Source organism: Ambystoma mexicanum, chromosome 4p, assembly GCF_040938575.1.
Source record: "Ambystoma mexicanum isolate Mex_15411 chromosome 4p, UKY_AmexF1_1, whole genome shotgun sequence".
In the NCBI taxonomy this organism is placed as follows: domain Eukaryota; kingdom Metazoa; phylum Chordata; class Amphibia; order Caudata; family Ambystomatidae; genus Ambystoma; species Ambystoma mexicanum.
The window spans coordinates 1,065,127,824-1,065,151,593 of record NC_090927.1 but is presented as its reverse complement, the minus strand read 5'-3'; the positions used below and the strand labels follow the sequence as shown (position 1 = coordinate 1,065,151,593).

The following is a 23,770-nucleotide window of genomic DNA, read 5'->3' as shown; positions in this document are numbered from 1 at the left end:
TGAGTGGGGGCCTGGTGGAGGGTGGCCCTGGATGCTGGGGGGTGGGGGTGCAGGGAGACATGAGTGGGGGCCTGGTGGAGGGTGCCCCTGGATGCTGGGGGTGGGTGTGCAGGGAGACATGAGTGGGGGCCTGGTGGAGGGCGCCCCACAGTGCTGGGGGGTGGGGGTGCTGGGAGACATGAGTGGGGGCCTGGTGGAGGGTGCCCCACAGTGCTGGGAGATGGGGGTGCAGGGGGACATGAGTTGGACATGAGTGGGGGCCTGGTGGAGGGTGCCCCTGGATACTGGGGGGTGGGGGTGCTGGGAGACATGAGTGGGGGCCTGGTGGAGGGTGCCCCACAGTGCTGGGGGGTGGGGGTGCTGGGAGACATGAGTGGGGGTCTGGTGGAGGGTGCCCCACAGTGCTGGGGGTGGGGGTGCAGGGAGACATGAGTGGGGGCCTGGTGGAGGGTGCCCCACAGTGTTGGGGGGTGGGGGTGCAGGGGGGCATGAGTTGGACATGAGTGGGGGCCTGGTGGAGGGTGCCCCTGGATGCTGAGGGGTGGGGGTGCTGGGAGACATGAGTGGGGGCATGGTGGAGGGTGCCCCACAGTGCTGGGGGGTGGGGGTGCTGGGAGACATGAGTGGGGGCCTGGTGGAGGGTGCCCCACAGTGTTGGGGGGTGGGGGTGCTGGGAGACATGAGTGGGGGCCTGGTGGAGGGTGCCCCACAGTGCTGGGGGGTGGGGGTGCAGGGGGACATGAGTTGGACATGAGTGGGGGCCTGGTGGAGGGTGCCCCTGGATTCTGGGGGGTGGGGGTGCTGGGAGACATGAGTGGGGGCCTGGTGGAGGGTGCCCCTGGATGCTGGGGGGTGGGGGTGCAGGGAGACATGAGTGGGGGCCTGGTGGAGGGTGCCCCTGACTGCTGGCGGGTGGGGGGGGGAGACATGAGTGGGGGCCTGGTGGAGGGTGCCCCACAGTGCTGGGGGGTGGGGGTGCAGGGGGACATGAGTTGGACATGAGTGGGGGCCTGGTGGAGGGTGCCCCTGGATGCTGGGGTGTGGGGGTGCAGGGAGACATGAGTGGTGGCCTGGTGGAAGGTGCCCCTGACTGCTGGGGGGTGGGGGTGCAGGGAGACATGAGTTGGACATGAGTGGGGGCCTGGTGGAGGGTGCTCCTGGATGCTGGGGGGTGGGGGTGCAGGGAGACATGAGTGGGGGCCTGGTGGAGGGTGCCCCTGACTGCTGGGGGCTGTGGGTGCAGGGAGACATGAGTTGGACATGAGTGGGGGCCTGGTGGAGGGTGCCCCTGGATGTTGGGGGTGGGGTGCTGGGAGACATGAGTGGGGGCCTGGTGGAGGGTGCCCCTGACTGCTGGGGGGTGGGGGTGCATGGAGACTTGAGTTGGACATGAGTGGGGGCCTGGTGGAGGGTGCCCCACAGTGCTGGGGGGTGGGGGTGCAGGGAGACATGAGTTGGACATGAGTGGGGGCCTGGTTGAGGGTGCCCCTGGATGCTGGGGGGTGGGGGTGCTGGGAGACATGAGTGGGGGCCTGGTGGAGGGTGCCCCTGGATGCTGGGGGGTGGGGGTGCAGGGAGACATGAGTGGGGGCCTGGTGGAGGGTGCCCCTGACTGCTGGGGGGTGGGTGGGTGGGAGACATGAGTGGGGGGCTGGTGGAGGGTGCCCCACAGTACTGGGGGTGGGGTGCAGGGAGACATGAGTGGGGACCTGGTGGAGGGTGCCCCTGACTGCTGGGGGGTGGGGGGTGGGAGACATGAGTGGTGGCCTGGTGGAGGGTGCCCATGGATGCTGGGGGGTGGGGGGTGGGAGACATGAGTGGGGGCCTGGTGGAGGGTGCCCCTGTCTGCTGTGGGGTGGAGGGGTGGGAGACATGAGTGGGGGCCTGGTGGAGGGTGCCCTGGATGCTGGGGGGTGGGTGTGCAGGGAGACATGAGTGGGGGCCTGGTGGAGGGTGCCCCACAGTGCTGGGGGGTGGGGGTGCAGGGGGACATGAGTTGGACATGAGTGGGAGCCTGGTGGAGGGTGCCCCTGGATGCTGAGGGGTGGGGGTGCTGGGAGACATCAGTGGGGGCCTGGTTGAGGGTGCCCCACAGTGCTTGGGGGTGGGGGTGCTGGGAGACATGAGTGTGGGCCTGGTGGAGGGTGCCCCACAGTGCTGGGGGGTGGGGGTGCAGGGGGACATAAGTTGGACATGAGTGGGGGCCTGGTGGAGGGTGCCCCTGGATGCTGGGGGGTGGGGGTGCTGGGAGACATGAGTGGGGGCCTGGTGGAGGGTGCCCCTGGATGCTGGGGGGTGGGGGTGCAGGGAGACATGAGTGGGGGCCTGGTGGAGGGTGCCCCTGACTGCTGGGGGGTGGGAGGGGTGGGAGACATGAGTGGGGGCCTGGTGGAGGGTGCCCCACAGTGCTGGGGGGTGGGGGTGCAGGGGGACATGAGTTGGACATGAGTGGGGGCCTGGTGGAGGGTGCCCCTGGATGCTGGGGGGTGGGGGTGCAGGGAGACATGAGTGGGGGCCTGGTGGAGGGTGCCCCTGACTGCTGGGGGGTGGAGGAGCAGGGAGACATGAGTTGGACATGAGTGGGGGCCTGGTGGAGGGTGCTCCTGGATGCTGGGGGGTGGGGGTGCAGGGAGACATGAGTGGGGGCCTGGTGGAGGGTGCCCCTGACTGCTGGGGGCTGGGGGTGCAGGGAGACATGAGTTGGACATGAGTGGGGGCCTGGTGGAGGGTGCCCCTGACTGCTGGGGGGTGGGGGTGCAGGGAGACATGAGTTGGACATGAGTGGGGGCCTGGTGGAGGGTGCCCTGGATGCTGGGGGGTGGGGGTGCTGGGAGACATGAGTGGGGGCCTGGTGGAGGGTGCCCCTGACTGCTGGGGTGTGGGGGTGCATGGAGACATGAGTTGGACATGAGTGGGGGCCTGGTGGAGGGTGCCCCACAGTGCTGGGGGGTGGGGGTGCAGGGAGACATGAGTTGGACATGAGTGGGGGCCTGGTTGAGGGTGGCCCTGGATGCTGGGGGGTGGGGGTGCTGGGAGACATGAGTGGGGGCCTGGTGGACGGTGCCCCTGGATGCTGGGGGGTGGGGGTGCAGGGAGACATGAGTGGGGGCCTGGTGGAGGGTGCCCCTGACTGCTGGGGGGTGGGGGGATGGGAGACATGAGTGGGGGGCTGGTGGAGGGTGCCCCACAGTGCTGGGGGTGGGGGTGCAGGGAGACATGAGTGGGGACCTGGTGGAGGGTGCCCCTGACTGCTGGGGGGTGAAGGGGTGGGAGACATGAGTGGGGGCCTGGTGGAGGGTGCCCCTGGATGCTGGGGGGTGGGGGGGTGGGAGACATGAGTGGGGGCCTGGTGGAGGGTGCCCCTGACTGCTGGGGGGTGGAGGGGTGGGAGACATGAGTGGGGGCCTGGTGGATGGTGCCCCTGGATGCTGGGGGGTGGGTGTGCAGGGGGACATGAGTGGGGGCCTGGTGGAGGGTGCCCCACAGTGCTGGGGGTTGGGGGTGCGGGGAGACATGAGTTGGACATGATTGGGGGCCTGGTGGTGGGTGCCCCTGGATACTGGGGGGTGGGGGTGCTGGGAGACATGAGTGGGGGCCTGGTGGAGGGTGCCCCTGGATGCTGGGGGGTGGGGGTGCAGGGAGACATGAGTGGGGGCCTGGTGGAGGGTGCTCCTGGATGCTGGGGGGCAGGGGTGCTGGGAGACATGAGTGGGGGCCTGGTGGAGGGTGCCCCTGGATGCTGGGGGGTGGGTGTGCAGGGAGACATGAGTGGGGGCCTGGTGGAGGGTGCCCCACAGTGCTGGGGGTGGGGGTGTAGGGGGACATGAGTTGGACATGAGTGGGAGCCTGGTGGAGGGTGCCCCTGGATGCTGAGGGGTGGGGGTGCTGGGAGACATGAGTGGGGGCCTGGTGGAGGGTGCCCCACAGTTCTGGGGGGTGGGGGTGCTGGGAGACATGAGTGGGGGCCTGGTGGAGGGTGCCCAACAGTGCTGGGGGGTGGGGGTGCAGGGAGACATGAGTGGGGGCCTGGTGGAGGGTGCCCCACAGTGCTGGGGGGTGCTGGTGCAGGGGGACATAAGTTGGACATGAGTGGGGGCCTGGTGGAGGGTGCCCCTGGATGCTGGGGAGTGGGGGTGCTGGGAGACATGAGTGGGGGCCTGGTGGAGGGTGCCCCTAGATGCTGGGGGGTGGGGGTGCAGGGAGACATGAGTGGGGGCCTGGTGGAGGGTGCCTCTGACTGCTGGGGGCTGGGAGGGGTGGGAGACATGAGCGGGGGCCTGGTGGAGGGTGTCCCACAGTGCTGGGGGGTCGGGGTGCAGGGGGACATGAGTTGGACATGAGTGGGGGCCTGGTGGAGGGTGCCCCTGGATGCTGGGGGGTGGGGGTGCAGGGAGACATGAGTAGGGGCCTGGTGGAGGGTGCCCCTGACTGCTGGGGGGTGGGGGTGCAGGGAGACATGAGTTGGACATGAGTGGGGACCTGGTGGAGGGTGCTCCTGAATGCTGGGGGGTGGGGGTGCAGGGAGACATGAGTGGGGGCCTGGTGGAGGGTGTCCCTGACTGCTGGGGGCTGGGGGTGCAGGGAGACATGAGTTGGACATGAGTGGGGGCCTGGTGGAGGGTGCCCCTGACTGCTGGGGGGTGGGGGTGCAGTGAGACATGAGTTGGACATGAGTGGGGGCCTGGTGGAGGGTGCCCCTGGATGCTGGGAGGTGGGGGTGCTGGGAGACATGAGTGGGGGCCTGGTGGAGGGTGCCCCTGACTGCTGGGGGGTGGGGGTGCATGGAGACATGAGTTGGACATGAGTGGGGGCCTGGTGGAGGGTGCCCCACAGTGCTGGGGGGTGGGGGTGCAGGGAGACATGAGTTGGACATGAGTGGGGGCCTGGTTGAGGGTGCCCCTGGATGCTGGGGGGTGGGGGTGCTGGGAGACATGAGTGGGGGCCTGGTGGAGGGTGCCCCTGGATGCTGGGGGGTGGGGGTGCAGGGAGACATGCGTTGGTGGGCAGTAGTGCAAGGTGACATGTGGGTTGGCTGGGGGGCATGGCCATGGTGGATGGGCTGCCTGCGGGACATGTGCAGGGGTGCAGGGTAGTCCCCTGTGGTGTGGGCCGCCTGCAGGGGCCGTGGAGGGTGCAGAGGGAACACCTGGGAGGACCCACACGGCCAATTCACGTGTAGTACTCCCCGGCACCCCCGAAATACACATAGGCTGCTGGATTCGCGTGTGGAACTGCTGAAATCGCATGTGGAACTTCACACGCACCCCGAAATACACGTACCCTGCAAATTCGCCTGTGAAACTTCCCGCGCACATTGGAATACACGTACCCTGCTGAAATTGCGTGTGAAACTTCGCGCGCACCGCGAAATACACGTACCAAGGACAATCGCGTGTGGAATTTCCCGCGCACCCCGAAATACACGTACCCAGGCCAATCGCGTGTGGAACTTCCCGCGCACCCCGAAATACACGCACACCGTATTTTTCACACAGCGGGTGTCCGTGTTTGTCGGTACCCCTTTGCACCTCATTTGTCCTAGAGGGCCCAGTATGGATCATTCATCATAGCTGTATATAGGTGCTTTTTGTTAGCGCACATTTTGGCGCACATTTATTTCAGGCGCAGGGACGCTACCGCCTGCTTTCTTGTGGCGGACTTGTTTGGCCCTGTGCGCGTCTTTGCCCGTGCGCTGGTTTGCCCTATTCGATTCCATGAATACGAGTTGTAGGCAAGCGTGTGGGCGTTCCGCGCACTTGCCTCCTGTACTCCCCCGTGACGCCCATATTTTCACACATTGTTCCCCATTCCGAGTGTTACGCCCCGTGTTCCGCTTACTTTTGTTATGTGCGCCGCGCTATGTGAGATTTCGCTGTGGCTGTGGCGCACGCCCTTGGATGACCTGTGCGCTGGCGTGCACCACGCACTTTTTCAGTGCACATCCAATATTTTTCTCGCGCACGGAGTTCCATGAATCGATGTGCGCTGCTTTCCCTGCGATTTTCGCACTTGCACCGCGATTTTCGCTCTTTCACTGCGAATCGCACGTTTTCGCACGCTTGCGCCGAAATTTTCGGCGCACATTAATTCCATGAATCCGCTTAATAGAGTCTCCTGCCCTAGCACCCTTCCACATGCCTGACCTCTTCAGTTGCTTACTGAAGCTTAGCCAGCTCTCTTAAGTCCTAATCTTGGCCAAAAGTGCACCCGCATCTTAAGCCTCCTCTGAGAACATTCCCATACCTGGACTTTGGTCCCCGAGGAATTTCCTACCACAAAGCGCTTTTGGGTTATACAAATGGGAAAAGGCACTATTTGAGTGACTACTACACTACAATACAATACAATAAAATACAATACAATCTAATGTAATCAATGTTCTTGTCTAGAATGGTTGGGGAAATCGCTGTCTGTTTTATCATGGCAGTGATGGTAATATGAGAAACGTCTAATTCTGAAGTTTGTTAATCACCCTGGGCTTTTAAGACAAATGTGGAATGTGCGTTGAATGCTTCCAAGTCAAAGACTTGGTCAAAACATTCCGTGGTTTCAGGAATTCTAGCTGAAATGAGCGTGCCAATCAGCATATGCGGCTTTATCCGCTAAAGATGGAGATTCAGCCCTATCTATAGTAAGCAATGCCAAAATGTTTCTCTTTTGCGCAGGCATGGGGTAGGCATTTACCAAGCACTGCCGTACTGCTGCTAACTGGACATTAATGATATCAGCTGTAAAATGGAGTGAGTGTCTGGGCATATAATAGCAGTGCCTGGCAAACACCTAGCTAATAACTACAAATAAGCCAACATTGTTGGCTTTTGCAATGCTTGTTTTAACAGGATATCAGTGAAGGATATGCATGCTGATTATAATTAAGTGGCTGAAGATATGTTTATTCACCAGTAGTGCATTCACATAGCCAGTTAAGCCATTAACTACCAGAAGACTGATTTGAAATAAAACTGGCAGGCACTTTGGGCATAAAGTTCGATGTTACTGCTTGATAAAGCTAGTTCACGGAGATCCCAGGAGGAAGCGTTTTGGGCGGGAAGTGGGAGGAAGTGGGCAGCAATGGTAATTGTCATAAGCATGGCCATGGGCACTCAATGAACGTCTAAATAACCAAACACCTATTAGCTTTGTACTCCATCTCTTTTTAGCTGTACTCCAATGCAATAGTCTGGGCTTATATGTGGCACTTTACTACCACCTAATAGCCTAAACTAAAAATGACATGCTTTCAGGATTTTGCTAGGCTTTCGGAGGAACAGCGCTGAGCCACACATGGGCCATAGAATAATTCAAAGTAAGAATTTATAAGGGATTGGATATCTTGTCAGAGAAGGTTTGAAATGAAAGTATGCAGTGTGCAGATCCAAGTACTGCCGCTGTTGGAGTGGGACAGGGGAAGGTTTATGGAACGTTGTTGGTTTCTGCCAATGAAGTCTTTCATTCTAAAGTAGAAAAGAGCTGTTGGTTTATAGGAAGGAAGTGGCGGGGAGTGATGGGGTCAGGTTGTGGTAAATGTTGTAGTTGCTGAAGGAGGAGAAGCATCTGATCAGGAGGGTATGGAATAAGAGCTGGCGAAACTCTTGGTAGTGGAATGTCTGAGCCGGGAATGTTGGAAACCCTTGGTAGTAGAAGGTGTGGGTCAGCACAGTGGAACTATTGGTAGTGGAAGATGTGGGCCAAGTGGAGGCACAATGGGAGGCCATATGGGATCAGGAAGGAGTTGCACAAATAATGAAAGAGATCTGGTGCCCGTTTCACAACATGAGGGAGGTAGGCCTTTCACTACTACCAGTGACACATCATTCTTGGTGAGAGAACAATTTTCTGTGTTTCATGGGGAACCACTGCAGAGTCATCGGCATTGACCCAACACATCTGTGGCAGCAGTGGCAAATGAGCAAGGACTGTTGCCGTGCAATGGGTGCAATAGGCTCTGAATAGCCACAATAGTGGTCATTATAAGACGTCCTAAGCCTACGCTAGGCAACGGCCTTCTGTTGATTTTATTCTTAATAAGTAACAGGACAAAGGCCCAATGCAAGCTCGTAGCTAGGCTCTCTGACGTGCCTGCTTGTCCCAGTTTCTGTGAGCAGGACTCATAAGCTCAAAATCGACCGAGTGCCATTTTATGGTACATTTGCACATTTATATGAATCCCATGCACAAATACAGTTTGAACTTTTGAAATCATACAAGCGTCACTACAAATACACCAATGTGTATCTATCCTGATGCTAATGTGATTGTGCGTACAGTATGAAAGCAGGGTCTTAGTGCAATAGCCATAAAATAATCAGTGCTGTAAAATATTTAAAATGAAGTCAATAAACGAATCTGGTACTCCAGGCTCCAACAAGTAAGATTATTTTCAAAGATAACTTTTATGGTCATATATTGTTTTTTTCACAGAAATGTTTGGCTATTTCTTTGGCTAACAGTTCTCTGTTTTGTCAAACGTGCGTCAGCAATTATATTTCTTTAATAAAGACAGACCTCACCATCTCACATGCAAGCAAAGCAAGCGTCAAAGCAAGCACAGTAACATGCATAGTAGGCAAAGCAGCCAAAAGCATGCGATGCATCGAAGAAACTCTGGCTGCCAATTACTCTAAAATGTCACCCTACTTAAATCCCATAGGGGCGATTCAAAAACGTTATTTCCTTTTCTGCAATGGGCTGTTTACTCATGTGTGCAATATGTATTGGCTGTAACTGCTCTTGGGTGAAAGGCGACCCTTTGTGAATTAGCCCATTATGTTTTAACAGGATGCTTCAAACAATAAAATCCCAAAGCATAGGGTAAAGCAATAGTTCCTACCTTTGCCTTTTTGTTTTTCAGCCCTTTAGGTACCAAGTAATGTGGGAGGTGTGTTGTAAGGAGGCGAGGTGAAGGTCGCGCATCATAATCCATGTTGTTCACGTTGTATTCGAGCCATGGCACGCGAAACATTGTTTTAATATGTTCAGTTCTCCTCAGGTGACCCTCATGATAAATCAAGCTTAAAATCTGCTGAGCCCATACAGTCCCTATAAAGTAAAACAAATAATATGGTTTACAAAGCTTATGTTACCAAGGTAAAACATCTTTCAGGAGCCACCACAGTGGTTAGATTAATAAAGCCCTAGGTTGCACCAGCTTTCATCAGACAAAAAAGAAGGCCTACTTGCCCAGTCAGCTTGACTCATCTTCTCACAAATCTGCTGTGAAGTATTTAAAATCTGCAGGGTGATGAGTACCCCTGAGGTGTATGGGCACTCTCCTGCTGCCTTTCCATCCCTGGATGAAAATCGAACCTCCTCCTTCAGGGATAAGCTGAAAGTTGTCCAGTTTGCCATTGCATCACAATCTAACTTTGGTTTGCCATTACTTCAGGCCACCCTTTGAGACCTGACACTTGGCTGACCGTCTTCAAACTGGCCACTTCTACAGTTCTTGTGTCCACTGTTAGGAAAATTGAGGTTTCTGCTGTACAAATCTTCCCTTGCCCAGCCTGGAACTTAAGAAATAACATGAACACATTGGTCCCGCCCCGGTAACCCTTTACAGCAGCTCCTTTCTCTCAAACATGTTCCTCAAATATCTTCCTTATATTCCTTCCACACCTTTCATATCAGGTTAAAAGCTCATTCATTCCCTCTCTCTAACTCTCAACTAAAGTTACCATTCTTCTCAGTTAAATTAGCATTATAAGCAATTTCTTATTTTGTACCATTTTCAGTAAACCATGTATTGATATTGATATTTTATTTCTATCGCCCTCATACACAAGTGTTTCAGAGCGCGTACACTTAAATACTAATAGAATGCAAAAAATACAAAATACAAATTTAAAAATGACCTGCATTCTGCTTCTTCTCAAGATGCCTAATAACGGCCCTTCAGTCTCTGCTAACTTCCCGTCACTGATTATTACACTATTCATTGCCAACGTTCTGCAGAAAATTGTCATCTATCAAACTATGGCCTTCACTGAACAAATTGGCATTCTTATTGGGGCATAACAGTAGATGAAGGACAATTGGTTCACACAGATTATGGCAGAGTAGCACAATATGCCTAGATGCGAGATATAGTAGAGTAGCACAAGATGCCCAATATGATAATAGGATAAGATGGGGCGGACAGCCTAATGGGGAGCAGTAATTGCTGGTCCCCCTGTCCAGACCTCCTCCACCTTGTCAGTCGCTTCTGGCTGACTGCTGCAGGCTCCACAGGCCAACACAATCTGCAGCTGCATTGCAGGTGCTGCCCTTTGCTTCTGTGCCATTGGCCGGAGGGGTTGCAACAGGCAGGGGCAGTGTAATATGAGAGTATTGGCCAAACGGGGCCCGTGGGGATGCGTGAGCGGGGAGTGGACACCAGGAAGTGGGTCGGGGAGCAAAGGAGGGTGCGAGCAGTGTGGTAAAATCAACAAAAAATGGCAAAGAACTGCACAACCTGCAAGGTGGTCTGGGGGCTTAGGCAGGGTTCTTGCTTGGCTTGCGACTGGGACCAAAAGCGGTGGATCAATAACTTATTTTTAAAAAAGTTCTGAAGTTTGTAATCCTTGTATATTTGCTACAGGAAAGTAGGTTGATGTTTAGCATAGAAAAACAAGTTACTTCTTACCTTGTAACGTTCTATCGATGGGATGTTCCTCCGACGTATTCCTTATCTTAGATATCTCTTTCCAGCTTTGCTGGCCTCGGAACATTTTTCTCTAGAGGGCGCTGCGCGTCGACGTCCGCTGAGTCGATGTCCCTCGACAGCCGCCGTATCGACGTCGACGTCATCCTGCCTATAAAGGCCGCGTGCAACGTCCGTTGCTCAGTTCCATTTCGTAGCCCACAATAATTCTTTCTGGACTAGACTAATCACCCTGAAGGAGCGTAAACTGCAACAACAAGGGAAGTAGTACTGCAGGGATGGATGGGAGGGCCGATAAGGAATACGTCGGAGGAACATCCCATCGAAAGAACGTTACAAGGTAAGAAGTAACTTGTTCTTCGAAGGGATTGTGTCCTCCGACGTATTCCTTATCTTAGATGGGCTCCCATAGCAGTATTCTGTTATTGGAGGTGGGAGTACTGACTTCATGCTTCCTTTTATTGATGAATAGAGTGCAATACTGCCCTTCCAAACCTAGTCTCTTGACTGGAGGAGGAATCCAAGTTGTAAAACCGTGTAAAGGTATGGACGGACGACCATGTGGCAGCCGCACATATGTCTCTAACCGGCACTCCTCTTTTGAGGGCCGATGAAGCTGCGATACCTCTGGTCGAATGAGCCCTAAGGTTTTGAGGGGGCTCTTTTCCTGCCAGTTTATAGCATTCCAAAATGGCTAGAATGATCCATCTGGAAATGGTCTGCTTAGTTATCGGTAACCCCAGCTTGTGACCTGCGTAGCCTACAAATAGCTGGTCTGCTTGTCTTATCCTAGCCAGTCTACTGATGTAAAAACTTAAAGCCCTTCTTGGGTCCAGCCTGTGTAACCTCTCTTCCTCTTTCCCCGGATGAGGAGGAGGATAGAAAGATGGAAGGGTAATCTTCTGAGTGATATGAAATTCAGAAACCACCTTTGGGAGGAAATTAGGCTTCACTTGCAGAACAACTTTGTCTTTGTGAAAGATTGTATGAGGGGGTTTACAAGAAAGAGCTTGTAACTCGCTCACCCTTCTAGCAGATGTAAGTGCTATTAATAAAACAGTCGTAAGGGTAAGAAATCTTAACGAACAAGAGTGGAGTGGTTCGAAAGGTGTGCCCATCAGGAAAGTTAGGACTAAGTTTAAATCCCATAGGGGAACCTAGAATGGTCTTGGGGGATAAACGTTAGTTAACCCCTTTAGAAACTGTATTACCAAGGGTAACTTGAAATAGGATGGTTCTTCCGCAGTGCGCTTAAAGATGGATAGCGCTGCAAGATAGCCCTTGATGGTGCCAACTTGAAGGCCTGAATTTGCTAAATAGAGTAGGAAGGATAAAACCATTGGTGTACCACATGAAAAGGGGTCGATATTCTTTTCTCTACACCAGCTGCAAAATCTGTTCCAACGGCAGCGGTATAAAGATTTTGTTGCTGGCCTCCTTGCCAAAAGCAACACTTCCATAACATCATCAGGGAGGTCCCAATCCTTGTACCTCAGCCTTTCAGAAGCCAAGCGTGAAGGTTGAGGGTTTTGATGTCTGAGAGAACCTGACCTCCCTTCTGTGAGAGCAGATTCTCTCTGAGTGGAAGTCGAATTGAAGGGCAGATGGACAAGTCTAGAAGGTCCGGGTACCACGTTCTCCTGGCCCAATACAGGGCAATTAGGATCATGGTTTTCCGGAATCTTCTCAACCTCCTGATCATTTGAGGAATGACAGGGACCGGTGGAAACGCGTACAGAAGCGGAAACTCCCAGTCCACTATGAACGCATCTCACAGAGCTCCTCTCGGGGGAAATTCCCTTGAACAGAACAGATTGCACTTCCTGTTGACACTGGTGGCGAACAGATCCATCTGAGGGGTTCCCCAAAGGGCGAAGATCTCGTGAAGGACTTCCTGAGCTAGTTCCCACTCGTGGGAGACTGTGCACTGCCTGCTCAGAGCGTCTGCTGTCAAGTTCTTCTCTCCGGCTAGGTGAACTGCCGATAGAGCGATTCCTTCTTGGATTGCCCAAAACCAGAGCTGCATCGCCTCTCTGCACAGAGGTAGTGATCCTAAGCCTCCTCTTTTGTTGAGGTAATGCATGGCCACTGTGTTGTCCGTCATTATCAGGACATTCTTTCCTTGTACAGGTGGCAGGAACGCCTTCAGCGCAAGTCTGATGGCCCTCAGATCTAACAGGTTGATATGTAGTCTGGACTCCGATGGAGACCAACGACCGCTGATGGTCAAGTCGTTGGCGTGGGCTCCCCACCCCATGAGTGAGGCATCCGTGACTACTGTTATCTCCGGCCAGGGTTGCCAAAACTGTTCTCCTGACAGGCCCACCACTGAAGGTCTCGAGCCACCCTGTCGGGAACCTGAAGAAGATCTGTCATTCTCCCTGAGAATTGTGACCACTGAGTTCTCAGTGCCCACTGGAGGGATCTCATTCTCAGGCGAGCCTCTGGCACTAGGAAAATGCAGGAAGCCATGAGGCCTAGCAACCTCAAAAAGTCGAAGGCTGGGAGACGTTGGGCATTTTGGAACTTGGTAACCATCTGTAGAATATCTTGAGCCCTCACCTCTGGTGGCAAGGCTTTTCCTGGGAAGTGTCCAGGATTGCTCCGATGAACTGGAGTCTCTGCGATGGTATAATTTGAGACTTCTTTAAATTGAGGGAGAAGCCCAGTCTCTGAAGGGAGTGGCAAACGTGATTTAGCTGGATCTGAGCTTGTTCCGAAGATACAGCCCTGATCAACCAATCGTCCAGGTAGGGGTAGACGTGAATCCCTTCCCTCCTTAGACTTGCAGCCACTACCGACATTAACTTGGTGAAGACCCTCGAGGCGGAGGTCAGCCCAAATGGCAGCACTCGAAATTGATAATGAGAGTTGCCAATTGCGAACCTCAGGTATTTCCTGTGTTTGAGATGGATAGGCACATGGAAATAAGCGTCCTGAAGGTCCAGAGATACCAACCAGTCCTGAAACTGAAGGGCCTGAAGGATCTGAGAAAGAGTTACCATCTTGAATTTGTCTTTCCTGAGGAATTTGTTCAATTCTCGCAAGTCCAAGATGGGTCTCAGTCCTCCGTCTTTCTTTGGAATGAGAAAGTAAGGGGAGTACCAGCCCTTGTTCCTCTCCGCTACAGGTACCGGTTCTATGGCACCTTTCTCTAGCAGGTCTAATATTTCCTGCAAGAGGAGCGGATCTGGAGCTTTTTGAGAGCTGATCCCCGGTGGATGACTCTGAGGTATGCGTAGGAGAGGCAGGCAGTAACCTTGTGCAACTGTCTCCAATGCCCAAGCATCTGACGTGATAGCCTGCCATTCCGCCAGATGTTGAGTTAACCTGCCTCCTACAGGTGTCTTGTGAGGGAAGTCCTCAGAGTGGTTTTGGGGCGGCTGATGCAGATGCTGATGGTAAAGAGGCACCTGCTGTTGCTGCGGCTTTTGAATATCTACCCCGTCCACCTCGGGTAGTTCTTCTTTGTCCCCTTTGAGCCGGTCGTCCTCTACCTCTTCCGAATGCGGAGTAGAAGCGAAAGGACTTGCCTCTCGCAGAAGATCCTGTGGAACGAAAAGGTGTCTGACGGATTGCAGCGCCTAGGGATTTTGCTGCTGCTTTTGATGTTTGCAGTTTTTCTAAACTGTCATCCGCCTTTTTCCCAAACAAAGAAGAGCCATCGAATGGCATGTTCAAGAGCCTGTCTTGCACATCTGGGGCAAAACCAGACTTTCTCAACCAAGCAAATCTCCTGGTTGTTGTACTTGCCGCCATTGCTCTGCTGATACTGTCAGCCGAATCAATGCCCATCTGGAGGGATTCGCACGTAGCGTCTTTACCGTCCTGTATGATATTTAGGAACGCCTTCCTTTCTTCTCCCTCCGGGAAGCAGTCAGCCGCTGTAGAAGCACACTCCCAAAGTGTATGGCTGAATCTAACAAGGGTGCAAGAAGCATTAATAGATTTTAACGCCATGCTACATGCCGAAAAAACTTTCTTAGCCATAGCATCATATTTGTTATCGTCCCTGTCCTGTGGGACGGTAGGGTAAGCAGTCTTGATGTCAGTAGAAGATGCTGCCTGTACCACCAGACTTTCTGGCGATGGGTGTTTGGACAAAAACTCCGGGTCTGCAGAAGATACCCTGTATTTAGTAGACAGTTTTTTATTTACTGCCGGGACGACATCTGGGGTTTCCCAGTTCGTCATGATTTTCCTTTGAAGAGCTTTATGAAAAGGCACTACAGGATCCTCCTGTGGACCTTTATCAAGAATATCCGTGAGGTCATCTTGTTGGAAAGCCTGTGAAGGTGTTGACCACCCCATAAATTCTGTGATCCTGGCCATTAAGGCTCTATAAGGGGTTTCAGCATGCTCCCCCGGGTCTGGCCTAGCGAACTCCACCTCAGGGGAAGTGTCTAAACCACTTGCCTCATGTAAGGAATCATGGAGTTCCTTTAATCTGCATTCCTCTGAAGATAACTCCTCTTGAACTGGGGTTGCAGATCCCTGCAACTCAAATGTCTCTTCTTGGTCAGATAGTTCTCCCTCTTCCATAATTGAGGACATAGTTCTCAATTGGTCTGAACTCACAAAGGGTGTGAAACCCATCTCCAAGGCAGAGGGTGCCAAACTTGTTGTAATCGGCCTCGAAAACGTCGATGTCGTCAACGCCGACGTCAAAGGCTTCGAACGTGGCGTCGAAAATAAAGGCGGAGGCCTCGAGGTCCTCGATAGAATTGGGATTCTGCTTGAGGATGTCGACAATCTCGACGCCATCGTCATCGAAGACCTGGGGATAGCCACTGGGTGCGCCACAACCGTGACTTTCCTTGGCGTCGATGCCGGTGTCGAAGATGGCGTCGAGTCGACAGACCCGTGTGTCGAAGGTCCCTTCGACAACGGCGACGAAGACACCGACCTCGGCGTCGACGGAACCTTCGCCGACGGCGTCGACGGAACCTTCGAAGAAGGATTCGAGGTCATAGCTTTACTCGAGGGTTCGTGACGCGCTTGAGAAGCTTCCTTCGCCGGGTACTGTGACTCGCGGCGTTTTAGACCTTCGGGTCTTTCGACCAGAGCATCGCTCTTGGCAGTCTTCGAGGGGGTCGAGGCCGCTTTCTCGAAGACGCTCATCATATTTTTGCAGAATTCCTCCCATTCAGCCCGGGAACTATGTTTCGTGGGGCAAGGGATTCTCTTAGGTGAAACAGAGGAAGAGGAGGGCGAAGAAGGGGATCTTCGACATCTCCTCTTCGAGTGCTTCGATCTCGAGGAGTGATGGGACCCGCTTCGAGACCTGGAGCGCGAATGGTGACGAGGAGACGAATGTCTCGACTTCGTCGAGGAAGAAGAAGCTTTTGAAGTCTTACCTTTTTCCAGCTTCCCCCTATGCTCCTTCAGGGCCTTAGCTGTCATGGACATACAGTCCTCGCACTCCGAACAATGGTGTTCAGCTCCCAAACACCACAGACAAACTCTGTGAGGGTCAGTCAGCGACATCTTTTTCCCACAGTCTCGGCATTTTTTAAAGCCGGACCGAGGGGTCGTCGGTTCTGACGAGGAAGCCATTGAGTATGGATCGAATATCTCGAGGAAATTGGATTAATTCTCTACGAAAACTGAGCAACGATATCCCGAGGCACTGAGTAAGCGCGGAAAAACGGAACTGAGCAACGGACGCTGCGCGCGGCCTTTATAGGCAGGATGATGTCGACGTCGATACGGCGGCTGTCGAGGGACATCGACTCGGCGGACGTCGACGCGCAGCGCCCTCTAGAGAAAAAATGTTCTGAAGCCAGCAAAGCTGGAAAGAAATATCTAAGATAAGGAATACGTCGGAGGACACAATCCCTTCGAAAATAGCATAGAAAAAGCCAAGTTAGTTGGCAAAACATGCATTTGCACCAGTTGGTTGATGCTGGCTAAAATAATTGTGCACAAGCAATCCGGTTTCTGTATATATTTCTTGTCACTATTAATGATTCTTAATAAATAAACCATATTTCTATGGTATCATGGAGTTCATGTTTTACTGTTAATAATAACTAAGTGCACTGAAGTGGGGGAAGGTGGTGTCTTGCGGTTTCTCCCCCCCTTCATTTGTAGACCGTAGATAATAGCAGACCAGTATTTAGATTCCTTCCAGAAAGAGTACACCATTAAATCATTGTGGGTTGGTGCAGCATACTCAAACACTGATTCACAAATCCGATCTAACCTATATAAAGTTTGGGGTGAATGGCGTTTAGTTTCTGACCAGTGAGTGAGCTTTCAGTACATCTTTTCTTCCCTCTTTGGACTTTGCCAGCTGCTTTGTAAGAGTCCCGGGCGTCTGATTCCCATGGGATTGCTAGATCTTGAAAGTCTTGTTCCAGGTACTCCTCTCCACTATAATCCACTCTCCACTGTGGTTTATATCCTCAACCTGGGGTCTCTGGTTATGTACCCACACCTGGTTGTTCTCTTTGCTGCAACTAGAGTTGAAATAGTTATCCCTACTTGGGGTCATTTGGTTCTCACTCCACCCACCTCCCTGAGTCTCCGTGTACCTCTTTCTTGCAGGCGGTGCAACTCCGGTAAGGGTTGTGGGGCCAGGTGATGCAGCCTTGGTCAGTCAGTTTCCCTTGTTTCTGTTGGAACTGTGCTCCCTTCTCTCAGCTCTTGGCGGTGGCTCTGCGTCTCACCACTGCTTGTCTCCAGCTACCTTGATGACCTCCGTTCTCAGATCTTCTGGTTCGGTGCTACGGCAGATTGGCAGGGAATTCTGCGGCCTACACTGCAGTTCATGGTACCACACCTCGGAGGAGGAGCTTTCTCAATGCGGATGAGCTCTGTCTGGTTCTTTGGGTCTGAATTAAAGACTGTGCCTGAGTAGGGTCAGAAATAATGCCAGCCATTGGCACATCCCATGATAACTCATTACATATGCCAATTCCCATATAAGGAACAAGTTACTTACCTGTAACTATTGTTCTCCAGCATGGGTCTGGCATGGATTCACATGCTCATGAATATTCCCTGTCGTCAGGCCGGGAATCCTCGGTATAGAAAAAATCAGTATCAGTTTTGTTTCTGATCTGTCTTTCTCAGTAGTAACCAATCACTGGTCTCTGGGTCATACTGCCCCCAGCCAATGACTGCCCTCTCCCTAAGCCCCGCCCCTGGCAGACATCCCCAGATTTGGTAGCACGTGAAGTGGCAGTATGACCAAGTGAAGAGCCGCAGAGGGGTAGGTGGGAGGGTTCGCATGTGAATCCATGCCAGACCCATGCTGGAGAACAACAGTTACAGGTAAGTATCGCTCTGGTCGAATGGGCCCTCGGACGGCCTGGCAACGGTCGGTTTGCCAACCGGTGACAGTGCATGGTGCAGGCGGAGAGGCATCTGGAAATGGAAGTCGTCGAGAGAGCCTTCCCTTGATTCACAGGTCCAAAGTTCACAAACAGCTGTGATGTCTTCCGAAAACTCTTCGTGCGGTCCACATAGAACTTCATCGCTCTAGCTACATCCAGCGAGTGCAGAGTCCTCTCAGCTGGCGACGAAGGCGACAGGAAGAAAACTGGCAACACCAAGGGCTCATTGAGGTGGAAGTCCGACGGCAACTTGGGCATGAAAGAGGGGTGCGTCCTCAGCACCACCCTCATGTCGTGAAAAGTCAAGTATGGAGGCTTGCAAGACAGGGCCTGGATCTCTCCCACTCGTCGTGCAGAGGTGATGGCCACGAGGAATGCTGTGTTCCACGACAGAAACTTCAACGGCACTGAATGCATTAGGCTCGAATGGGGCCCCCATGAGCCTAGTTAGCACCACGTTGAGCTCCCACACCAGGGCAGGGGCCTTGATCGGAACAGCCCTTTCATAAATTCCTTCACCAGACGATGAGACCACAAGGACTCATCGTCCTTGTGGTCTCATTCGCCCCATCGCCGGAAGAGTCGGTCCACTTGATCCTGGCGCAGTTCCCATTCGTGGCACGAGCGCAGCTCCCTGCTGAGTGAGTCGGCGATGGTGTTTTTTATCCCTGCCAGATGAAAGGGTACCAGAAACATCCCTTGGGCGACCGCCCAATGCCACAAATCCTGGGCTTCCTTGGACAGGGCAGGGGATCTGGTTCCGCCTTGCTTCCGAATGTAAAACATCGTGGTGGTGTTGTCGGTGAAGATCCTCACCACCTTGCCCTTGAGGGACGGAAGGAAGGACCTGAGGGTCCAGAACACTGCGCGGAGCTCCAAGATGTTGATGTGGAGAGTCTTCTCCTCCGAGCACCAAAGGCCTCTCGCGTGGTGACCCCCGGTGTGCGCTCCCCAACCTTCCAGGGAGGCATCCGTCGTCACCGTCACCTGGTGGGCCGGGGCTAGGAAACCTGTTCCCGCTGCCAGATGAGCGCGGACACCCCACCATCGTATCGCCTGACGGAACGCTTTGTCGAGCGGGATCCTGTCCTCGAAGCTGCCTGTCGTCTGGATCCAGTGGGCGTCGAGGAATTCTTGCAAGGGCAGCATCCGAAGTCTGCAGTGGGGCACCAGATAAATGCAGGAGGACATCATTCCGAGGAGGGACTTGATAGACCTCACTCTGGCCACGTCCGTGGCCAGTAGACGTTGTACCTTTCCTAGGATGGTCCTTATCCTTTCCTCCGACGGAGAGGCCAGCCGCGCCAATGTGTCGAGCTGTGCTCCCAGAAACAGGGCGACTTGCGACGGGACCAGATGGGATTTCGGAAAGTTGATGGAGAACCCCAGGTCCGTGAGCAGCTGGACAGACTTCGCAGTGTGCTCCACGGCGAGCTCCTTTGTCCTTGCCCGTATGAGCCCCTGCAGGCGCAGCCGCGCCGCCACCGGTGCTAGGCACTTGGTGAACACCCTGGGCGCCGATTTTAATCCGAACGGGAGGGCCTTGAACTGGTAGTGCCGCCCTTTGACCACGAACCTGAGGAACTTTCGGTGCCTCTTTAGAATAGGGATGTGGAAGTAAGCATCCTCCAAGCCCAACGACGACAGGAGATCGCCCTCCTCCAGCTGTCCCAGCACGTGCTGGAGGGTGACCATCCGGAACTTCTGTGCCTTGATGTATTTGTTTAGTCGTCGCAGGTCCAGGATGGGACGCCATCTTCCTGTCTTCTTCTTCACGAGGAAGTATCTTGAGTAGACTCCGGAGCCCCGAAGCCTCTTCGGGACGAGCTCGATGGCACCTTTCCTGAGCATCGCCTGTACTTCCAACAGCAGTTGAGGGACGTGATTTTCCTACCTGGCCATGGGAGGAATGCGGGGGCACCTCTTCTGGAACTCGAGGGCGTGGGCCAGGGCGTCCAGCACCCAACGGTCAGTGGAGATGGACTCCCACACGCCGATGAACTTCGTCAGCCGGCCTCCCACCGGGGTGCTTCAGCGGGGGCCCGACCCGACGGACGGTTCAATCTTGCTTGGAGGCCGCTTTGCCTCCTTGACCACCTTGGCGACAACGGCGGGATCCACCTGACTTGCCGCGTCCCCTGTAGGCCTCCTGCGACGAAGACCTTGCCGCTTGACGGTAAGTAGAGGAGCAGCTGCCGGCTCCCTTGGAGGCACCCTGTCTGCCTCCGGAGCTCCGAAAGGACGGCCGTCGCTGTTGGAGCACACCCAGTGCATGGGCCGTCATCGTGTCCGTCTTGATCACCTGAAGGGATTCATCAACCGCCTTGCCAAAAAGGTTGTTCCCATCGAAGGGCATGTCCAAAACCTTGGTCTGAACGTCCTGGCGGAAATCCTTCGCCTTGAGCCATCCTCGTCGTCTCAGGCAAACGCCGTTGCCCAACTGACGGAAACCGGTGTCGGCGATGTCCGTAGCCACCGTAATGGCGTGGTCCGAGGCAATCTCACCTTCCTGCAAGATTTCCAGGGCCTCAGCCCTCTTGGCATCCGGAAGGAAGTCCAACAGAGGGGCGATCTTGAACCACAACTCCCTGACGTAGCGTTGGCCGCCTTGATGGTCGTCGCTGCAGATAAGATGACCCGTCGTCCCATCGCATCCAGCTTCCTACCCTCACCATCTGGAGGGGAGGTTGAAGTCGAGGCCGATGCCACCCCCGCTTTCTTCTTGGCCGCCGCTGAAACGACCGAGTCCGGGGTAGGTTGCGCCCTAAGGCACAAGGGGGCAGCGTCGGGGACCCGGTACTTCTTCTCGTACCGGTCCCTCTTTGCAGGAGCCGTGGCAGGTTTCTTGAGGATGGCGAGCCCCTCATCCCAGATGTCATCAAGAAGCGGTACGGCGAGGACCGTCTTCCTTTTAGCCTCGTGCCGCTGGTAAAGGAACCCCTCCTTCTTCTTCTCCTCGGGGCAGAGCTGGAAGAGCTCGGATGCCCTGGAGATCATTGCATGGAAGGATCCAATCTCGTCGGGCGGGGACGCCCGGGCAGGGGGCGACGGGGGACACGTCCCGTCGTCGCCTCCGTCGTCATCCGTACCCGTCGTAGTCGTGTCCATGCCTGTATCATCCCCGTGGGAAGTGGCCGGGGGGAAGGCAGAGAAGGCCGCAGAGGCGGGAGAGGAGGCATAGGATGCGTCCTCTTCCTCTTAAGTGGTGGGCTCCCCGAAGGTCCTGGCTCCGGTTCCTCCGTCGGGTCTGGCTCAGGCACCCCCGTCGGGGGAAGGGGCAACCGAGTCCTTGGGCCTCATTACAACCCAGGCGCAAAGCGAAAAACGATGGCGGTAAAGGATTACCGCCATCGTTTTCCGCTAGGTCCGATTAAGACCCGTGACCGTTAACTACGATGCCATTAGCGGCATCGTAGTTAATGCTGCCGCTAACTGCACCAAGGATGCGCGTACGCGACCCCCCACACCATAATTACCGGCATGGCGGAAAGGTACGCAAATGCCGACCCAAGCGGACATGCACCTAACGCCATCACCCAGCCCGTTAAGTACCTTACCGCCATGCCGGTAATTACGCCATCGCGAACCAACAGTAAAGGGCCTTGTGCAGTGAATCCAGCTGCCACAGGTGCACAGAATCAGCACAGGTGGAGGCAATACAGACTCAGGAAGTACAAAAAGAGCACACCCAACCCCTTCCCAGACCCAGTCACACTCCACAATGATACCAATAGGACTAGCAATGTTGGGGCTGGAGGACCTGATAGCAATGCAAGTGCTACAAGCGCAACTGAAAGTGGTCCAAAGTAACAGTTCAATGTGCATGTTGGCAAGTCATGTTCAGAATTAGATGTAATGACTGACACATACATTGTTTCCTACATACAGGTGATGCTGGCTATCCCCTGAAGAGGTTGCTCCTTACACCAGTCCGGAACCCACAGAACCAGCATGAGGCAGACTTCAACCGTGCCCATGCACGTACCTGTGTGGTGATTGAGCAGGCATTTGGCCTACTGAAGGCACGGTTTCGCTGCCTCAGCAGGTCTGGCGGGGCACTCCTGTACTGCCATGAGAAGGTTGCAAAGATTGTCATGGCATGTGTAATGCTACACAATATGTGTGTCAGACGGAATGTTCCACTGCACCCTGACGCAGAACTGCAACCACCTGACGATGAGGATGATGAGGGTGGGGAAGCACCTCAAGGAGGCAGCGATGCACAGGAGGGCCGTGAAATGCGTCACAATATCATTGACCAATGCTTCTAGCACACACGGCTGGTGTGTGTAACATGGAGACGGCACTTGGGGCACTGTGTGTGTCTGGGACATGCACACTGTGGACTGTACACCAATAAAGCACATATACGCAATGAGCAATGTCCACACATTTGATTTGTGCAAATCAAAAGAGTGTATTATCAATGTGCATAGGTCTGAAACACCCAATCCCCCCTCCCCCTCCCCCCTGAACTCCCCAACACACCCAATCCCTCCTCCCCCTCCCCACTGAACTCTCCAACACACCCAATCCCCCATCCCCCTCCCCCCTGAACTCCCCAACACACCCAATCCCCCCTCCCCCTCCCCCCTGAACTCCCTGCAAAGGTGTGGCGGTGCCCGTGGTGAAGGGCTGGGTAATGTTCCATTGGTGCACTGGATGGCCACTATTGGCAGCCCCCTCTCACGGCACCTGGGGCCCCCCTGCCTGTGCTCCTCAGGTTCCTGGATGACCTGCGGACTGGGCTGGCTGGGGCAGAACTTGCTGCGGAGGAGGTACTGGCCTGCTCGCTACGCCGTGTGTCCATGATTGTCTGTATGAGTTCACTTATCATATTCTGCACCGCGGCTAGTTCTGCACAAATGTCCTTACTTGCTGATTGGATGGCTGCCTTGATGTTCTGAGCACATCTCTCCATGCCTGCACTTGCGCCTCCACAATCAGCAACTCCAGAGGAGGACAAGGCGGAGGATGGGGCCCCCCGCCCTGGAACGCACCCTATCAGGGGCAACGCAGACGCCCCAGGAGACAGAGACAATAGACCAAACCTCTGACAACAACCAGCTACTCATTTACAATTTGGGCAAATTTCATTTGACTCCATGTCAAATTTCTCTTTTAGCAAAGGGCCTTTCTTTCGTCCCCACTGGTGACACAGATTGGTACAGAACCGAAAATGAGATACATCGATTTTTTCGGAACATAAGACTCTGGGTCTTTTTCCAAGACCATACTGAACAAGAGATTGATCCCGACACGGGTTTACATTCCAAATCATCCTTTACACCCACAGATAGCCAAATACCCGATGATCTACGCACGTTTGAGAAATGTGTGCTGAAAGACATCAGAAAACTAAAAAGAACCAAATACACGACCCAGCATAACCTAACCTCAGGTGAGAGACGAGCTCTGAAAGACCTATCTAACAATAGGGACATGATAATCAAACCAGCGGACAAGGGGGGTGGCATTGTCCTCATGACAAATGACCAATATACCGACATGATCATGACTTTACTGAATGACAAAACCAGTTATCAAACACTCAAGAAGGACCCCTCTACCGATATGAAAACAGCAAGTTCTGAAATGGTCTCCTACGCTCAGGACAGAGATTGGATTACAGATAAAGAATCCAATTTCCTGACCACATCTTCGAACCGCACACCTTGCCTGTACGCCCTCCCTAAAATTCACAAAAACATACACAATCCTCTAGGGAGACCCATAGTTTCAGGGTGCGGCTCCATTTTGGAACCATTAGGACAATTTATCGATTATTTTT

General features: G+C 54.2%; 1 protein-coding gene across 1 annotated transcript in view; it reads right to left on the bottom strand.

Moving 5' to 3' along the window:
* The window catches only part of LOC138453629 (amine sulfotransferase-like), a 438,834-nt gene that overhangs the window by 192,510 nt on the left and 222,554 nt on the right, over positions 1-23,770 (bottom strand). The window contains exon 4 of the mRNA XM_069606655.1: positions 8,831-9,039. Within this exon, the coding sequence (XP_069462756.1) occupies positions 8,831-9,039 (209 nt within the window). The remainder of the gene's footprint in view (positions 1-8,830; positions 9,040-23,770) is intronic.